Here is a 17,607-nt window from a genome sequence, read left to right as displayed (position 1 = left end):
CAGTTTGGGATCTAGTGAATCTGGAGGCCAGGTCAACACCTTGTGCTGTTCTTCATGTTTTGTTTAGTTGTTCCTAAAGTGTTTTTGTGTGTGTGTCTGTGTCAGGCTGCATCCTGCTGGGGATGGCTGCTGCCATCAAGGAGTGTCATTGCTATGGGGTGGGGGTGCCTGGTCTGGTCTAGGTGGGTGCTACATGTCTAAGGAACATCCACACCAATGAATGCCAGGTCCAGAAGTTTCCCAGCAGAATACTGAACTGTCACAAGATGGTTTAAATGTTATTCACTTCTCCTGTCAGTGGTCATAATGTTACAGCAGATATACGCATGTATAATTTTTCAGCACTAATTCTTGTTAATCCAATCGTCTGATGATTTTGGATGTAGAAATTAAACAGCATTTAAGGCCTGTCATTGCTACACGCACATAAATTACACTCACATCAAGTCTTTGTCCTGCAGAGTTCAAGCTGTTGCAGGAATCTTGCTGCGCTGAGTTGACCGGACCTGCTGTCGCTGTCACTGGAGTTTATTCATCCGTAACAAGGCTACAGAAAAGAAAAATGATAATGTTCAAATGCTCTTTAGGCTCTTAAACACACATTCATACACCGCGTCTCTGAGCTTTACATATCAACACCTACCAACAGGCGTCAGACTGTATTTCTGTGTATTTCAATGCTTTTATTACACCTATGTGTGAATGTTTGTCTTTGCCGTTCTACTTGTCTAATAAAATTATTTCATATTCAGGCAAATTAACTTGCACCACTTATCCAGGAGGTTTCTTTACTACCTGGATAAAGATATATTCATTCCCTTCATCATGCTGAGCCAATAAATACATGTTTTAGCCAAACGCATGGATTGGCTTTTAAACAATAGCTTGTAGTGTTTCACAGAGGGTGTGTGTGTGGGAGGTATACAGGTGTGTTTACATGCACCCACGTCTCTGCGGTGGTATGTGGGTTTATCAACAGATATTTGCCCTACCCACTGGAGGCTGTCAGCCTAACGGGTGGCTTAGCTGGCGTCGTGCAGGAGGAAAACTCCTCTTTGCTGTGTCTCTGGCTGCATGTCTGTCTGTGCGAGCGCCGAGAGAGAGTGACTGTGTGTGTGTGTGTGAGTGTGTGTGTTTGCGTGCATGTGTGTGTTTGTTTCCAGCGCTCACCAGGTTGGGTGCGTTATGTGAGGGCTTCCTGCTAACATCCATCTGACTGAACCGAACCAGCGCCGAGCTGTCACCGCTCATCTCCTCCGTGAGTAGCCGCGATTTAAACGACATGCAACGACGCCGCGGCCGCGAACTAGTTGGGACGAGGCGTTATCGCGCCCCGTGCATAAAAGGGTGGTAGCCCGTTAGCTGCCGACATGCTAACTTTACTAGTTGTGTGTTCGGCTGACGCTAAGCTAGCGGGGTAGCTAGGGTTAGCATTGCAGCGGAGCGCGGGGGGCGAGCTCCGGTAGCCGCTTTCACATCACGCCAGACGCGTTGCCAGTCGCTATTAACCGTGTAGCGTTTGTGGTTTGTGTTTAAATCCACCCCGGAGCTCGATTTGCGCACGTAAACCTGCGCATTTCGTGCAGATTTCCGTGCGGGACTTCAGCGGCTAATGTCAACAGCTAACGCAAGCTAACGCTAGCTCGCCACCGTTAACCTGTTTCGCTTTGCGCCGGAGCAAACGTTGACTTGGTTAGTGTAATATATTTAATTAATAATCAGCTAACGACATGTTTTAAATTATTATTTTTCTTTTTCTTTTTTTTTTTTAAGGCTGTGCTTCTCATGTCGGTGCGAATAAAGAGTCGGAAATGTCTGCGGTGTGTTGCGTTACCGGCCACCCGCTGTGCGCAGACGAGCCAAATAAACTGACCCGAGTAGTAGCCGTTGGGCTCGCGCTCGGCACGTGCTGTGTCGTTCGCCCAAAAAAAAACAAAAAAAACAGGTGTCCCAGATGATGCACGCGCATGATTTGATTATTAATCAGTAGCTGGCTCGTGTCACATCTGTCCGCTTCGATCACATCTGCACGAAGAGGCTGAAAAAATCAGACATGTAAAGGAATAAAATGAAACAGGACGCGCAGCTTAGAGATATTTACATTTATTGTTTTATTAATTTAATTGCTTACTCATCCAGCCTCCAGTTTATAGTCGTCTTATTGCCCATCACTGTTCTCTAAGCTCCTGTGTGACCTACAAACCAGACGACAAAGATGTTCAGTGTAAAATCACTTCTTAAAATAATAATAATAATAATAAGTTGTGCATTTTTAACATTTGCAGTTATAGGAGTCATTCTTTGAGCTCTAATGTGATGTTTTTGTGTAATTTGTTTGTGTTAAAATGTGTTTTTTGTTTCAACAGGTTTTCAACGAGGACAGTGGTGTCCCTTCTCAGGACAGCAACGACCGGTCCTTCTCGAGAACCCACCGCAGAGCAGCAGTTCGAACGCTTCCACTAGACTCATGACTGTTTGACGGGACGCGGCCCCACCGTGGCCCATGCACTGTATCCGTTTCCCTCCCTGTCCTCCTTATCCCTCAAGCTGACGCAAAACCCTAGACACCTACCCCCCCTTCCCCATCCCCACTCCCATCCCATCCCCAGCGACTCCCCCCCTCCCGCCATGGTGTCCGGCACAGAGACCGTGCACTACATCCACCTCCACAACTCCAGCCAGTCGGTGCTGGAAGCCCTGCGCACCCAGCGGCGCGAGGGCCTTTTCTGCGACGTGACCGTGCGGATACATGACGCCTCGCTCCGTGCCCACGCCTGCGTCCTGGCAGCTGGCAGCCCCTTCTTCCAGGACAAGCTGCTGCTGGGCCACTCTGAAATCTCAGTGCCACCGCTGGTGCCGGCTGAAACCGTGAAGCAGCTTGTGGATTTCATGTACAGCGGCTCGCTGGTGGTGCTGCAGTCGCAGGCCCTCTGCATCCTCACTGCCGCCAGCATCCTGCAGATCAAGACGGTCATTGACGAGTGTACCCAGATCATCTCTCAGAGGAAGGCTGCAGCGGGGGCAGCGAGTGCAGCTGCAGCAGCAGCCGCCGCAGCCGCCGCAGCAGGAGGAGGGATGCTCGGAGCGGTTCTCCCTAAACAAGAAGAACGCGGAGGGGGGAAAGGGAGAGAGAGTGGAGGCGGTGGAAGCTGCTCTGTCGGGGGCGGAGGAGGGGGTGGAGGATACGCAAACTTCTCTAACTTCATGGCTGAGTGTGGGGCCAGTAACATGGGCGGAGGGCTGGGGGGTGCCAGTGTTAGCGTCACCGAGAGCGGGCCAGGCCCAATGGATCAAGCTAACACTGTAAGCCTGATGGCGCTCGGTGACATGGGCCCCGGCTCCATGTGCAGCGGCGACGGGATGGGCGCTGGGGCGGGCACAATCCTCATGAAGCAGAGCCCCAGCTGTACTCAGGACGTCAGGTACAAGCTCCGAGACCTGTTGGCGCAGACGGCCAACGGAGCCAGCACAAGTAGCACAGGGAACCTCTCAGCGGGCTGCAGCTCCGGTGTGGGCAGCGTGGACAGCATCGGCAGGGAAAGCCTCCGCGGCAACACAGCTGACCTCTCTGACGACCTTGTGGGTATAGACCGATACAGCGAGGAGGAGGACTTGGACGGGAGAGAGCGGGGAAGAGACGGAGACAGAGACAGGGGGGCGAGCCACAGCCGCAAGCAGAGGCAGCCGCTAAGACTCCAGGTAGGGGGATAAGGGGAAGTGTTGCTATGGTTACAGCTTTCAGGCATGCAGAGCTGCAACATTTTCCTTTTCTTTCTTTTTATGCTTTTCCCTCTCCTCACACTGCATTGGCGTATATCACCGAGATGTTTCTACAGTTTCCACTATTGAATCGCTCGTCTCAACTTCAGCAGTAATTGCCCTGTTGATAATCTATGGACTTCTGCATATTTACTGTAGGTCGTTCAACTCATCAGAACCTGCTTGAAGGCGCCGTAGCCGGGTCAATGCAGTGTTCTCACAGAGCCTCTTCTGCTTTTTTTACTTCCGACTGTAAATGTTATCTCTTTACTACTCAGGACTGACACGGACCCTTTTCTTTTTTGTCTGTAGGTGCTGGGAGGAGAAGGAGTGGTGGTGAAAGATGAAGGGGTGCAGGACACGGATGGGAACGTTTACGCCTTGCAGGACGGGAGAAGAGCTCAAGAGCAGGCTGGCCCCCAGGAGTCCATGGCGAGCTTCGGACAGGTACGGTAACTCAGAGGGGGACTGCACATTTGATATGTAAAACTCACTTTTACTCATTTATCAACGGCTGCTTGGCGAAAAGGACGGATTTTAAATTTTGAGTTTCATCTTAAAGGATGTATTTTGGTAGAAGATGTTATGTTTTTGCATTAGAAGCACCTCGGTGTGTTCAGTTCATACTCAGTCTTGAAGTAAGCGAGCAGCATGGCTATGCGGCAGCCTGCTGTACCCTGCAGACTGCACGAGGAACATCTGCCATACTGTCAAAAGGATTCAGTTTTGATTGTCAGTTTCCTCAAAAGCGCTGCAGATTGAGTCACGACTGGAAATGGAAAGAGCTTCTTAATTTAGGAGGTTAAGACGTCATGTTTTCTTTGGGGTTTTTTTTGCAAAGCACAGCAGGTGATCATCAGTTAACCCAGCGCTGCTTGAATCATCCAATCTTCTATCTTTGAGCAGTTTGCAGACGACACGGGGTGAAGCAGTCTCTTACTTCTGCATCTCAGCACAGGCTGTTCTTCTCGTGTCTTAAATGCGCCTCTTGGCAGAAATGCAAGTCCTCATACGTGCAGAACTCTCGAGTGACTTTCACTTCTAATCAGATCGCAGTTCTGTATGAAAATAAACGCGTGCATCGTGGAATATTGTGCCAACAGCTGCTGTCTGCTTGTTGTGTGCATGAGCCGCAGAGCACAAGATAAAAAAGAAGTGGACGTCTGTGCGTTTGAAAGTGTTGGACCACGTAATGAGCACTGAAGTCTGTCTCACAGAACGCACCCCCGTAAGGCTGTTATTTATTCATTTATTTATTTATTTATTCATCGTCGCCTCTAACAATTATTTTAGACACTCGCAGGTTTAACAGCGAGACAGTGAGATGGATAAAATCTGGTAATAAATAAAGGCTTTGGTGACTATTTCAGGAAACAGGGAGAACTTCGCATTAACAGCGTGATTAATTAACAAATGACATGCAAATATTATTTTCTGAACAAGTTACTCATTTTAAATAATATAATTTCTTCATTCACCTTTGTTTAGATTCATGTAATTAGTTCAGTTATTCATTTACTTCATAGACTAAACAAAAAGCTAATTAGGAGGTGCTCCAACCAGCCGTCACTGATAACCAGCCCCTGTAAGCACTACTGGCTGATAACAGTCACAGGGTCTTTCTGTAGCTGCTCCAAAAATGACCTGTTTTGACTCATTTATGCGTCTGGTTCCAGAAAAATGACTCTAATGTGTCCAGGAAATGGTACAGTGTGCACATTTATAACTCATAATAGCAGAACAATTATGGACCTGGTATTAAAAAAAATAGAAAAACATAAAATGTGCATAGAACACCATTTTTAGTTAGTTAAAAATTGTGTCATCTGTTAACGTTTTAAATTGGAAAAGGCTGGAAAGTTGTTCGCTATGTACTCTTGGGTCAAAGTGGAAAAAGCAGCTTCTCTTGTCCTGATAGGAAACAACTGTCGGTCCATATTTGATGGACGACTATGCTTTGCTACGATTTCTAGATGTTCATGTGTGATAATGCTGGTGGCTACTGACACGTAACATGCAAGGACCAAGGTGGAGGTTCTCACTCTGTGGCCCGTGGGGCTATTACGCTATACTGCTCCGGTCCAGGACATCACAAAGCGGACCGCGAGTCCATTTTGGCTGTTCGCCTAGAAATTATCTTGCAATGTCTGACTTTTCTGATCAGAAACTTATAAAGGTGGCCAGTCAAACTATTTAAGTGGCTGATAATTATCTGTGGCTGATTAATCTGAGCACCTTTACCCTTAAGAGATAACGTGGTGGTGTAGAGCAAAATTCATTCATCTTCTGTAACCGCTTGTCCTGTGAAGGGTACAGAAGATGAATGATGAATGTCATTGGGTGAGAGGCGGGCTACGTCCTGGTCACCAGTCAATTTAGAATCACCAATGAACCTAACCAGCATGTCTTTGGACGGTGGGAGGAAGCTGGAGAACCTGGAGAGAACCCACGCAGACACAGGGAGAACATGCAGACTACACACAGAAAGGAACCAGTCGGCCCATGGATTAGAACCCAGAACCTTCTGGTAGCTGTGAGGCATCAGTGCTAACCACCACACCACTGTGCCGCCCTTTAGAGCAAAATGAAGGAGGCAAAACCACATTTAAGACACACTGAGGAAGGTTTCTGATCCTTTCAGGTTACCTCTGGAAAGCAGAACAACTTTCCTTGCCTACTAATTTTTATTTATTTATTTATTTGTGGCATATAGTTGATCTGGAGTCTCTCCGTTGGGAATACTTCTTGCATATACTCCTGCAAAGATCTGCCAGGCCGATCAAAACGTTTGGCTTAATGGAGCAACAGCGACGTAGTCATAAGTTCAATTAGTTTACAACAAAAATCCAGACCGAGTGTTACCAGTTAGCGTCAGGTTAGCAGCCACAGGACCTGTTTTTGCAGAAATCTGTCTGCTTTCATATCCAGACTAATTTAGCTGTAACTTAATGCACCATTATGTCTGGGAATGTTTCCACAGACTTTATGAAAGAGTTTATAAAAATGAAACGTATTAAACCGACTGTTCTTTCACCAGTTGCCTCATGCACACAATGACTAAACGGACATTTATGTAAAGGAAACTCTTTGAGGTTGCCCTTTGAAAAAGTTTGCACGGAAAATTTGCATCACATCATACACACAAGTACATGATGTTTTTTTTTAATATCATTTTTACCCAACCTGTGTCAGATGTTTAGATACCAACAGGAACTGCACAGCCTCGTTCCCCAGATCAGAGCATAGGCCTCGTGACAAAAGGTTCACGTCACGCTGGGATCTTCTGTCTCTTTGAGTTTGATGAGCTGCACCCAGGCTGGTATTTCTTTCTGGATTATACCCTCCAGCTGTAAATGTACAACTGTACATTTAATTGTTCTGCTGACAGTCGTACGGCCTGACTGGTTGGACCGCACTGTGCAAGTTGATCTTGTCAACGTCTGCACTCACGAGTGTGTGAGATAAGGTTGAATATGCAAATAGTGCGGCACATGGGTTTTACATATCTGCACATAGCAGGAGGCCTGAGTGGAATAAAAAAAAAAATATATACATATATAGCGATAGAACCCTCCTCACGTCTGCACACATTTGTTTAGAGGAACACGCCCTTCACATTTCACCCGAGGAGTAACGCTTTGTCTACATTGAAAACGTCTTGTCCATCATTTGTGTCACGTGTCTCTGACGGCACAGATACATTCCTATTTTAATCAATCCAGCTGTCTACACTGGCGGCGTGACAACTAGTGTTTTACTTGAGCTGTGCACCTGTAAATGCGAGCTGAAGCGTATTTGTTGCCACGGCGTTGTAGTGCAGGGATGTATCAGGTAAGTGCACCTGACTGCAGGGTCTCACTGCGTCATTCTCAGACTTCACAGGTTGCAGAGGTTTTTTTTTTTTTTTTTGTCAGGTTTTCGTCTGAGGGTGTTTGTTTGTTTCTGTGACTTTTCAGGATTTCTATGATGAGCAGGGGGTGTTTTCAGAGAGTTTCTGGCCTCAGAGCGAGCCTCCTCAAGCCATGGCTTTTAACCCCAGAGGGAGGGTCAACAAGCCGCTGACGCCCCCTCCGACCTCACAGTCTATCAACAACCAGGTGGGTGCTGTCGGTGTCACATTACACATTAAAAGCCATTCTGAGATTATGAATTGATGCTTTACACGTGTGTGTGTGTGTGTTAGCAGAGTAGCCTGGACTTTCCCTGGATTATGGAAGTTGTAGATGTGTAACTGGTTTACGTCATTGTTTGTTTGTGCAGTGTTTGATCAAGATCTGTTTCCGGTTTATCTTTGAGGCCAGTCTGAGTTCACTGGGTTCACTTTGACAGGTTTATGTGGAAACTCAAAACAGCTAGTGCACGTAACACTGAGAATGTAGATCTCTGTGAGGTACAAGACTTCTTGTGTCTAACATTACACCTACAGTACGGTTATAGGTCTCGATCAAGTGGTATTTTAAGAATTTAAAGAAGAAAGAATCCATACGCAGGTTAAACTAAGTCAACACTTTTAGGCGGTTTAGGCTTCTGCGTTAAGTTGACGCAGATCCTAACGTCGTAGCCTGACGTGCACCTCCCCAGAAATGTAGCTACGACGCACAACACAAGAGCTGGGTAGTAGCATGTATAGCGTAGTATTTCCAGCTGCTTCTCCATTTTGAATTAATTGCTTTAGATCAATAAAGAATCAGTAAGGTTAGCTGCAGGTTTGGAGATGCTGACATTCGTATGACAAGTGTTCGGCGAAATTTCAGCGAAATTTCGGCCGATGGTTTCAGTCGCCACTGTTGAAAGAGATGCAGGAAGTAGAAACAAAAATTAACCCGACGCAGCGCCGACTAGTGTTCAGGTGGCGTTGTTATAGGGTGTGCCAGACTATACGTGTCTACGTATGTAGGTTACGGCGTCTGCATTCCACAGTATCTTAAATAAGCGACTTTACTGTAACCGTTTCAAATTAAAAGCCTTAAAAGCATCTTAATGGACCGAATACGTTAATTTACAAACGCCGTGTTTATTCGTTAAAGGACGACAAAGCGAGGTGGATCAAGAATTAAAGAAAACGAATCCATACGCGAGTCATTATTTCAAGAAGAGTATTTGTTTAAAACCCGTCTTTAATTAGCAAAGTTAACCTACAGTGAGTTAATAACTAAAGCCTATCTGACACAACCAGTTCAGCACTTTGCTCCGTCATAACTTACATAACATACATTAACCATTTAGAGCTTTGTGCCTTTGTATAGAGGGGAAAAACATCTAGATCTATTAACTGATTGAATAAAAAACGTCTTTCTAAATTGAATTTAGATTTTAAAAGAAACATTGATGTGTCTTTGCGTTTGTACTGTCTTTATGTCTTTATGTTGAGCAGGCTAATAACAGAGACGTGTCTCTCTGTTTGCTAAGTATAATAATTAGAGTTCATGTTTTACTATTACTATGTCAGTTTGAAGCCTTGTTTTGATGCTGTCCTAGTCACCCTGTCCATGTTACTGCATTACACTGGTAAAATAAGAACATTTACAGCTTTCTGACAATTTATTGAGGAAACAGTAAATAAGTGTAAAAAAAAAATGATTAGTCCCTCATTCTGTATTCAAACACAATTTAAAGATGAATTGTTGTAAATATAATTTTAATATTGTGACTGGTTTTAAACAACATTTTTATTGTATTGCATTCAGTTTTTGTGACGCTGTATAATAAAAAATAAAAAGTTATTTGATCTCAGAACAATGAAGCATGGATAACAGAATAAGGTTATATTAGAAATACAAAAATTAAATTAAAATTTTAAAGGAAAAGTTACAGGTTTAGGAGTGTGATTAAAAAATAAAATAAAATAAAATCTGAATGCAGAATAATACTTGCAGACACTTTATTTGCCTGAACTTGTCACCTGGCATCAAGTTATAGTGAAATACAAATACAATCCATTTCTAAATCATGTAATTTTTTATATTTATATTTCTTCTAAATTGTTCCGTCTGCATTGTGCTCCTCCTCTGCAGCTTCTGTTCCAGTACCCGGTGAGCCAGTCGCAGCCCGCTCCGTACTACGTGGGCGGGCCCATGGGCGGCATTGACAACATGGCGGGGACGGAGCCCAGCCAGCAGCCTCCACCACCAGCGCCAATGACTCCAGCACCACCTCCAGCCACCTCCTCCTGCTCCGCAGGGCCCTCCCCTTCCTCCCAGGGATCCGAGACCTCGTTCGACTGCACGCACTGTGGCAAATCTTTACGTTCCAGGAAGAACTACAGCAAGCACATGTTCATCCACTCCGGTAAGTTCACACGGAGCCGTGGTCTCGCTGTATGAAGGTGAGAAGATGCTCGGTTGGAACTTCTATCTCTAGTTTCCTTTTATTTTCTGTTCCATGCTCTGCGAGAAGCTCCTCAGGCTGCAAGAACAAAATGACGTCTTTTTGTTCTCGCAGCTTGTTCTCGACACATCAACAGGGCAGAACTTTTTTTCTCGTGTGGTGATTTCTGATTGGTCAGACATTGGAACTGGCCATGGTTAATGGGGAAAAGTGAAAATGCTAGCGGCCGCTCTGTGAGCTCCCAGTAGGGGTTGCATGACTTCGGATTTTTTTTAAATTTGACTAACATGTGGTGAAAGTTGACATCCACTAGTTGATGACGTCACACATATAAACACAGTAGAAAGTAATGAAATCTATATTCTATATTCTATTCATCTATCTATACGGAGGATTTTCTGCAAGTTTATTGAAGCTTGAACACAAACTACTGTCGTCACGTCAACACCATAAACACCGTCAGTCTGACTCTCTACAGCCACAGCAACAATGTCAACTAATAGAACACAACAGAACTGAACATAAACACATGAGCTTATCAATATGTATAGCCTGTATAAAAACAGGCAGCACCCCAGCACCATCAGTAGCATTTAATAGTACTCCACAGCGTGTTGTTAGATGGGATAGTGTAGCAGCTAAAGGTCTAATAACTTTATCAGATAGTTGATGTGCAGCCTCCTTCTCTCTGTTACCACAGGACGTTTGGTGAAGTTGTTAACTGACTGCTGTCCAGAGGATTTGGACCGTTCCTCTGCTAGCATTAGCGTTAGCATGTCTTTTTTTGAAGTAGTGCTTTAGTTGTATTTCAGTACTGACATGTCACGGTAGTATGGGCTTCATCTTTCGTGAAGAACCAATGACCCACTGGGCTCCTCACCTGTCTTCTAGGAGGCGTCCATGTTTTTATTGTCACATGATCAGAGACTAGTCCACATGATGCTTAAACATACAGCAGTAAAGTCAACTAGTTGGTACAACCGTTAGCTCCCAGATGCTAATATTCTCAGTGTAACTGCTAATCTCTCCCTGAGTAGAGATCATACTGTGTGTGGGTGCATGCTGAATGAACGGTCGTCAAAACGACTGGCCCACGTTTAAACCGCATCTCCCACAATGCTTAGCGTGTATGCTGCAGTGGGAGGAGCCTGTGAGTTTGGCTATTGAATTTCTTGTGCCTCTATTTGCCGATCTCTCTGTTTACTAAGTATTTCTTCATGTTTTACTACTACTATCTCAGTGTGAAGTCTTCTTCTGGTTCTCCACTGTTTGCCCTGTCAATGCTACTGCTTTACACTGCTAACACTAACTCAACACTTACTGTAGCTGTTTCAAATTAAAAGCTTTAAAAGTGTCTTAATGGACTGAAAATGTTAATTTCTTTATTTGGATGTGTTTAAAACAGGTTTAAATCGGTTAAAAGGTTAGCTGGTAGTGGACTCATCACTAAAATCTATCAAACCCACAGAAGAGGGGAAACTGAGACGGACGTTTTCACCGATATCTGGCATTTTGTAGAGGAAACAATTAAACAGAGTGGATCAAAATGTCTTATGACTGAACCAAGATGATAATACTTTAGACAGCATGGTTATACTGATGACTATTTTTTTATTTTTTATTTTTGGAAAAGCAATAAAATGTAGATTATGCTTAATTGGCTCTGGCACCAGGAGTTTATTAACTCTAATTGTCCCCCAAGTCTGTTTTTAATTAAGGGAATACTGTTAATATTCTCAGACATTAAACAGCAGATCTTTGTTAATTTAATTCATTTGATTGTCAACGTTTGCCGTTTGAACAGAAAATAAAAATCAGATGTATTGACACCACTGCTCTGGGTCTGTGTGTCTGCACCTGCCTGCCCCTCCAGGTCAGAAACCTCATCAGTGCTCCATCTGTTGGCGCTCCTTCTCCCTGCGTGACTACCTCCTCAAACACATGGTGGTGCACACCGGCGTCAGGGCCTTCCAGTGCACCATGTGCGGCAAGCGCTTCACCCAGAAAAGCTCGCTGAACGTGCACATGCGCACTCACCGTGCCGAGCGCACCTTCCAGTGCAACGTGTGCCACCGGGCCTTCACCCACCGCACCCTGCTGGAGCGCCACGCCCTGCAGCACGCCCACCACGCCCCCCAGACCCCGGGCCAAGGCCAGGGGCGTGGAGCCGACATGACCTCACCTACCAAGCACAGTCCCCCGGCTATGGGGGGACCCTCAGGTATGGCTGGCGCGGCTGGCATGGTTGGCAACATGGCTAACATGCCTAGCCACGGAGCTTCCTCAACCTAGAGAGAGAGAGAACGGGAGATACGGGGGAAAGAGGGAGGAGGTTAGTGGGCCCATTCCTTGAACCAACACTTATTTGGTCCTAACAGCCTTGTTGATCTTTTGTTGTGGTGGGGAGAGTACTTACAGGTTCCCATTGTTTTAGCTTAACGCCACCTTCAGTCAGGGTTCCTACACACGGCTGGAAGCTCTTTTGACAAATAATGTACATTTATTAGATGTTTTGGAAATTGCACAAAAATCCTGGGAAGGTTTTCCAGAAGCCCACGTTTCGGTAGTTGTAGCGCGGCTGTCATTCCCTGTGTTTGTGACATTCGTTTCCGTGAGGACTGATCATAAACTACAGAGCAGCATCGCTAACAATCACACACCTCGTTCAGCAGCCATCTGCAAAGCCCGGACCTTTTTCATCTAGTTTATTTTTTTTTTTATATATAGTGGAGAATTGTGTAGGAACCCTGTTTCAAAGAGACCAGAGAGTCACCAAAGAGGTTAGGAAAAAAAAAACGTCGGGATTTGGGAGTTTTTGGGGAAGGAGGAGTGTAGCACCCTATAATGTAATAATTTCCTGATAATGTAATAATTTCCTGATAATGTAATAAAAATTGCACTTAACGCGATCAAAAATGTAATAAAACCCAATAATGTAATAACTTCACCAATAATGTATTAATATATCCTGACTGATACTGTAATAACATTTTTACCGGTAATGTAATAACTTATTACATTATTGGGAATTTATTACATTTTCAGGAGTTTTTTTTTTCAAAACTGATTATGTAATAATAATGTAATAAGGCATTACATTATCGGTAAAAATGTTATTACAATATCAGTCAGGATATTTTATTACATTATTGGTGAAGTTATTACATTATTGGGAATTTATTACATTTTCAGGAGTTTTTTTTTTTTTTTTCAAAACTGATTATGTAATACTTGACAGATAATGTAATATATATATATGTTCATTTTCAGTCCAGAGTTCTACATTTTGTGTTTTGAGAATCTAAGAATGTTATACACACCGTTATAAAATCCTGAAAATGTAATAAATTACCGATAATGTAATAAGTTATTACATTATCGGTAAAAGTGTTATTACAATATCAGTCAGGATATTGTATTACATTATTGGTGAAGTTATTGCATTATTGGGTTTTATTACATTTTCGATTGAGTTAAGTGCAATTTTTATTACATTTTCAGGCGTTATTACATTATCAGGAAATTATTACATTATAGGGTTTTATTACATTATAGGGTGCTACAAGGAGGTTGTAGGATTGTAGGATTGTTGGCGGGGGCCAGGCGGAAGATAAGAAGATGCACATTAAGGTAATAGGAGTAGAGGGGATGTTGGTGAAGGGGTGCAGGGTTTGATTCATCCTCGGTTCATTTAATTCAAGTTCAAACATGAGGCACGCTGTCCTAACGCAACTCAGAACTCAGAATTACTTTAAGTTAGAGAAAGGATTTACTTCATAGTTCATGTCTCTCTTGCACTAGCGAGTTAGCCTAATGACTTTACTTAAATTTAGTATGAACTATGATGAACTGTGAGCTAAATCAGTTGGTCACATTTCTCATCGACTTTTTAATTGTGTTTAAACTAATCTGGGATGTATTAAACAAAGGGAACATTAGCTTCCTTTATAAAAAATTCTACTAATAGTAATTTAAATGCCCATTTTTCTAATGATTTGCATATTCAGAATAAAAACACGCATTTCCTGAATTAAATGAATCGACTGTGAATGGACCCCGGCACTATTCAGGAGCAACTCAGGCTGACAAAGACGGTTGTTGACGAAACAAATCTGAACAGAGTGAGACTACAGTGGGAGGGGAGGGAGGGGAGGGGAGGGAGGGGAGGGGAGGGAGGGGAGGGAGGGGAGGTGGAGGAGGCGTGATGCACAGCAGCGTGAATGAAATTCGCCATCATCCATCAGACCGCTTTGAAACATTTTCCACAGGCGCCACCGGTCGGCCCCAGGATCATATACCTCGAACCAGGACGTGCCCCTGATGGCTCAGAGAGGACACTATTTTCTCATTTGAAATGTTTGGGAAACATTTCAGGCATGTTTTACACACACACACACACACTCACACACACACACAGACCTACAATTACCTCGGTGGTCCAAAGACAGGCATTATGCTTCACATCTTTTTAAGCTACATCAAACGACGAAACAGTGAAAACTAAAGCTAAAATAGATCCGTTTACTCTCTGAAAGCTTGCTGAAGTACTTCTGTGTAAAGTTCCTGTACATCACTATAACGCTCAGTTTGTTATTTGTTGCTCATGTGATTCTTTGACGCAAAAATAAGGCAGAACGTATATATATATATATATACATACATATATATATATTAAAAAAATAATAATAATAACTTTTAAAGTGAACGAGCCATTCTGAGGAAGTTAAACTTGGATGAATAACTTTGACAAATCAGTGACTATTATCAGGATTTTTATTGAGTGTTTGGTTGTGTTAGTCTTTTGGGGCTCTGGTTAATAATAAATGGGAAGTGTTTGTTGCTTAAAAAAAAAAAAACTTTAAAAAAAAAAGCTTTTTTTCTCACAGCACTATTAAAAAGAAAAAAAACAACTTTTTAACGTTTTAGTAAAACTAAATTAATCATTAAAATTGTACAATCACCCCTCCAAGTTTTGACAAAGTCGAACTCGTGATAATTTGAATTATCACATTAATATTTATTACAATTTGATCTCTATGCACAATTGAGTTTGCACATCATGTTGCCTAGACGTAGATGTTGTTGTCCCCTGACGTATTTGGCCGAAGATTGTTTTCCTTTTACGCCTCTAAGGTGAGCTTAATACGACCTTACGTGTCCATGCTTTTCGCTCATTTTCCTCAGTGTTTGTTAGTCGAAGCATTATATGATATTCAGTAGTTTACTTAAGCTTTGTAAGAGCCTTTTGAAATGATTTCTAGAAGTGGACCTCCCTAACAAGTGAGACATTTTGAGCGAGTGATGGGATAATTTGACGACAAATAAATAAATAAAAAAGTTAATCCAGACTTACTTTCTACTTTTAAAGAGTGAATCCAGCGAAGACTTAGATTTAAATCCCTTTTGTCTGGACTTCACTATAATTATTGACATTTAATGTCCCACCTAAATGTGGAAAAAATTAAAACAAATAAAAACTGCTTATTTACACGGAGCAGGCCTGGCAGCGTGCGCTCATTGGCTCCTGAACAGCTCATTTACCGACTCAGTAGTTTGTTTCTACAGTGTTGTAGATTTTTAAAAAAACACAAAAGAGTTTAGCAGAAGCCGGACTGAAAGTCTTTCAGCCGGCTGTTGGTTATAAGCTATAAAACATTTCACCGCCAAAACGTTGGTGCTTTCTTGTTATTTTTTTTTTTTTTTTTGGAAACATTTACCTCATTTGCCAGTTGCCAACGGCGCGCTGTGGCCTGGGTTTGGTAAATAAGCAGTGTTGAGCTGTTTCAGAGGTTTGATCTACCCTCTGCAGTGGAAGTGGTTTTGGTGCATCTTGTCTGAGGCGGACCCTTGTACAGTACTGTAATATGTGTGCTTTGAAGCCATGTCAGCGCATTGTAACGTACTGTGTTATGCCTTTTTTTATTTTACTTGTTTCTGTTATTATTTTTTTTTCTTTTGTTTTATTGAGAGGGACGATAATTGTTTTTCTACGTTAATATTTCTTTTAACAGAGATTTAAAATATGTCCGATAAAAGAAACTCATTTTATAAAGGAAAAAAAAAAATTACTTGTCATCGTAAAACTACATCTTTTATGTATTTAAAAAAAAAAAGAAAAGACTAAAAGGCATGATTTTAACTTTTTTCTGAGAACCTAGATGTCGTACTTGATGAATTAATTGAATTTTAAAAATGAGTGATTTCAAAGATTTCTTTCTCCAAATAAAAAAGTCTTCTATGGCTCCAGGCCAGCTGCTCGTCCTGGATCTCATTTTTATTCCAGTTATTGATTTGTTGTTGTTGTTGTTTTATATGTGTGTGTGTGTTTGTGTATCAGTAATGTCAGAGCATCAAACATTAGAATAGTTTGACTGAGTTGTACAGAGACAACAAAGACCAATACTACGATTTAAACCCAAAGACATCTTAAAAATTTAAAAATCTCGCTTGAGTCAAAGTAGAAAAGAGATATAGACAACTTTCAATGGACACTGATCATGTATAACATTATGACCACTTTCCTAATATTGTGCAGGTCTACCTTCACTCAGAGAATGGACATGGCCTTCTGAGGGTGTCCTGTTGTTAGTGGTGGGGGGGTCTTTGAGGGGAGGGGCCTCTGTGGATCATCCCACAGATACTTGATCAGTTTGGGATCTAGTGAATTTGGAGGCCAGGTCAACACTTTGTGCTGTTCTTCATGTTTTTTTTTTTTAGTTGTTCCTAAAGTGTTTTTGTGTGTGTGTCTGTGTCAGGCTGCATCCTGCTGGGGATGGCTGCTGCCATCAAGGAGTGTCATTGCTATGGGGTGGGGGTGCCTGGTCTGGTCTAGGTGGGTGCTACATGTCTAAGTAACATCCACACCAATGAATGCCAGGTCCAGAAGTTTCCCAGCAGAACATTGAACTGTCACAAGATGGTTTAAATATTATTCACTTCTCCTGTCAGTGGTCATAATGTTGTGGCTCCAGGGAAAATGAGTTTGTGGGTGGGAGAAAAATGCTGAACTGTTTTTAAATGATTAATCCAGAGTGACATCAGTTACATTTTTTGGTTTAAGTGATGGCTGATCACCATCAATCAGGATTTTTTTTCCGACCACATTTCTTCCTGGAAGACGATGCTTCTCCACTATCCTTCCAGTTTTTAATAATGCCTTGGACAGTTCTTAACCCAGTTTTAGTAGTTTCTACAATCTTCTTAGATGTTTTCTCCTTCTCAAACAGACTAACATCTTCTCCACGACCACAGGATGTGTCTTTAGACATGGTTGTTGAAGAAATGAGAAGCTACTCATTGCATCAGTTGGGCTTAAATAACTTGTTGTCAGCTGAAAGATAATCACCCATGCAGTAATTATCCAATAGGAGGCTAGAAACCAGTAGATTCAAGCATCTAAATAATCGTTTGTGCCTCTTTTCTCCACACACTGCTGCAGTCAGGTCACTCTAGAATCTTCCAGCAGTTCTTTTTAACATTTCTTTTACTAAATGAAAGCTAACTCTCCTGTTTATTCCCTTG

General features: G+C 42.8%; 1 protein-coding gene across 3 annotated transcripts; it reads left to right on the top strand.

Annotated features, from left to right (window-relative positions):
• Positions 1-446: 446 nt before the first annotated feature.
• On the top strand, positions 447-16,403 carry zbtb45 (zinc finger and BTB domain containing 45). Of its 3 annotated transcripts, none has more exons than XM_084560767.1 (7): positions 447-1,258; positions 2,367-3,699; positions 4,072-4,206; positions 7,716-7,856; positions 9,774-10,047; positions 11,960-12,418; positions 14,355-16,403. In XM_084560767.1, the coding sequence occupies exons 2-6, from the start codon at positions 2,629-2,631 to the stop codon at positions 12,376-12,378; spliced, it is 2,040 nt and encodes a 679-aa protein (XP_084416893.1). In that variant the 5' UTR covers positions 447-1,258; positions 2,367-2,628; the 3' UTR covers positions 12,379-12,418; positions 14,355-16,403. The 3 variants fall into 3 exon arrangements, with proteins under 3 accessions (XP_084416893.1, XP_084416894.1, XP_084416892.1); XM_084560768.1 differs by having other exon boundaries at positions 11,960-12,307; positions 14,355-16,402; XM_084560766.1 differs by lacking the exon at positions 14,355-16,403 and having other exon boundaries at positions 11,960-13,049.
• Positions 16,404-17,607: the final 1,204 nt, after the last annotated feature.

This window comes from Chelon labrosus, assembly GCF_963514085.1.
Source record: "Chelon labrosus genome assembly, chromosome: 2".
Taxonomy (NCBI): Eukaryota; Metazoa; Chordata; class Actinopteri; order Mugiliformes; family Mugilidae; genus Chelon; species Chelon labrosus.
Note: the sequence above shows the minus strand (reverse complement) of the source record. Positions and strands in the feature narration are given on the sequence as shown.

What these genes read in the sequence shown, in the direction of transcription:
- zbtb45 (XM_084560767.1), top strand. Translation starts at nt 2,629, where the DNA reads ATGGTGTCCGGCACAGAGACCGTGCACTACATCCACCTCCACAACTCC. An exon ending in CCATGGCGAGCTTCGGACAG is followed by an intron (nt 4,207 to 7,715) that starts GTACGGTAACTC and finishes GTGACTTTTCAG; the next exon opens with GATTTCTATGATGAGCAGGG. An exon ending in CACAGTCTATCAACAACCAG is followed by an intron (nt 7,857 to 9,773) that starts GTGGGTGCTGTC and finishes CCTCCTCTGCAG; the next exon opens with CTTCTGTTCCAGTACCCGGT.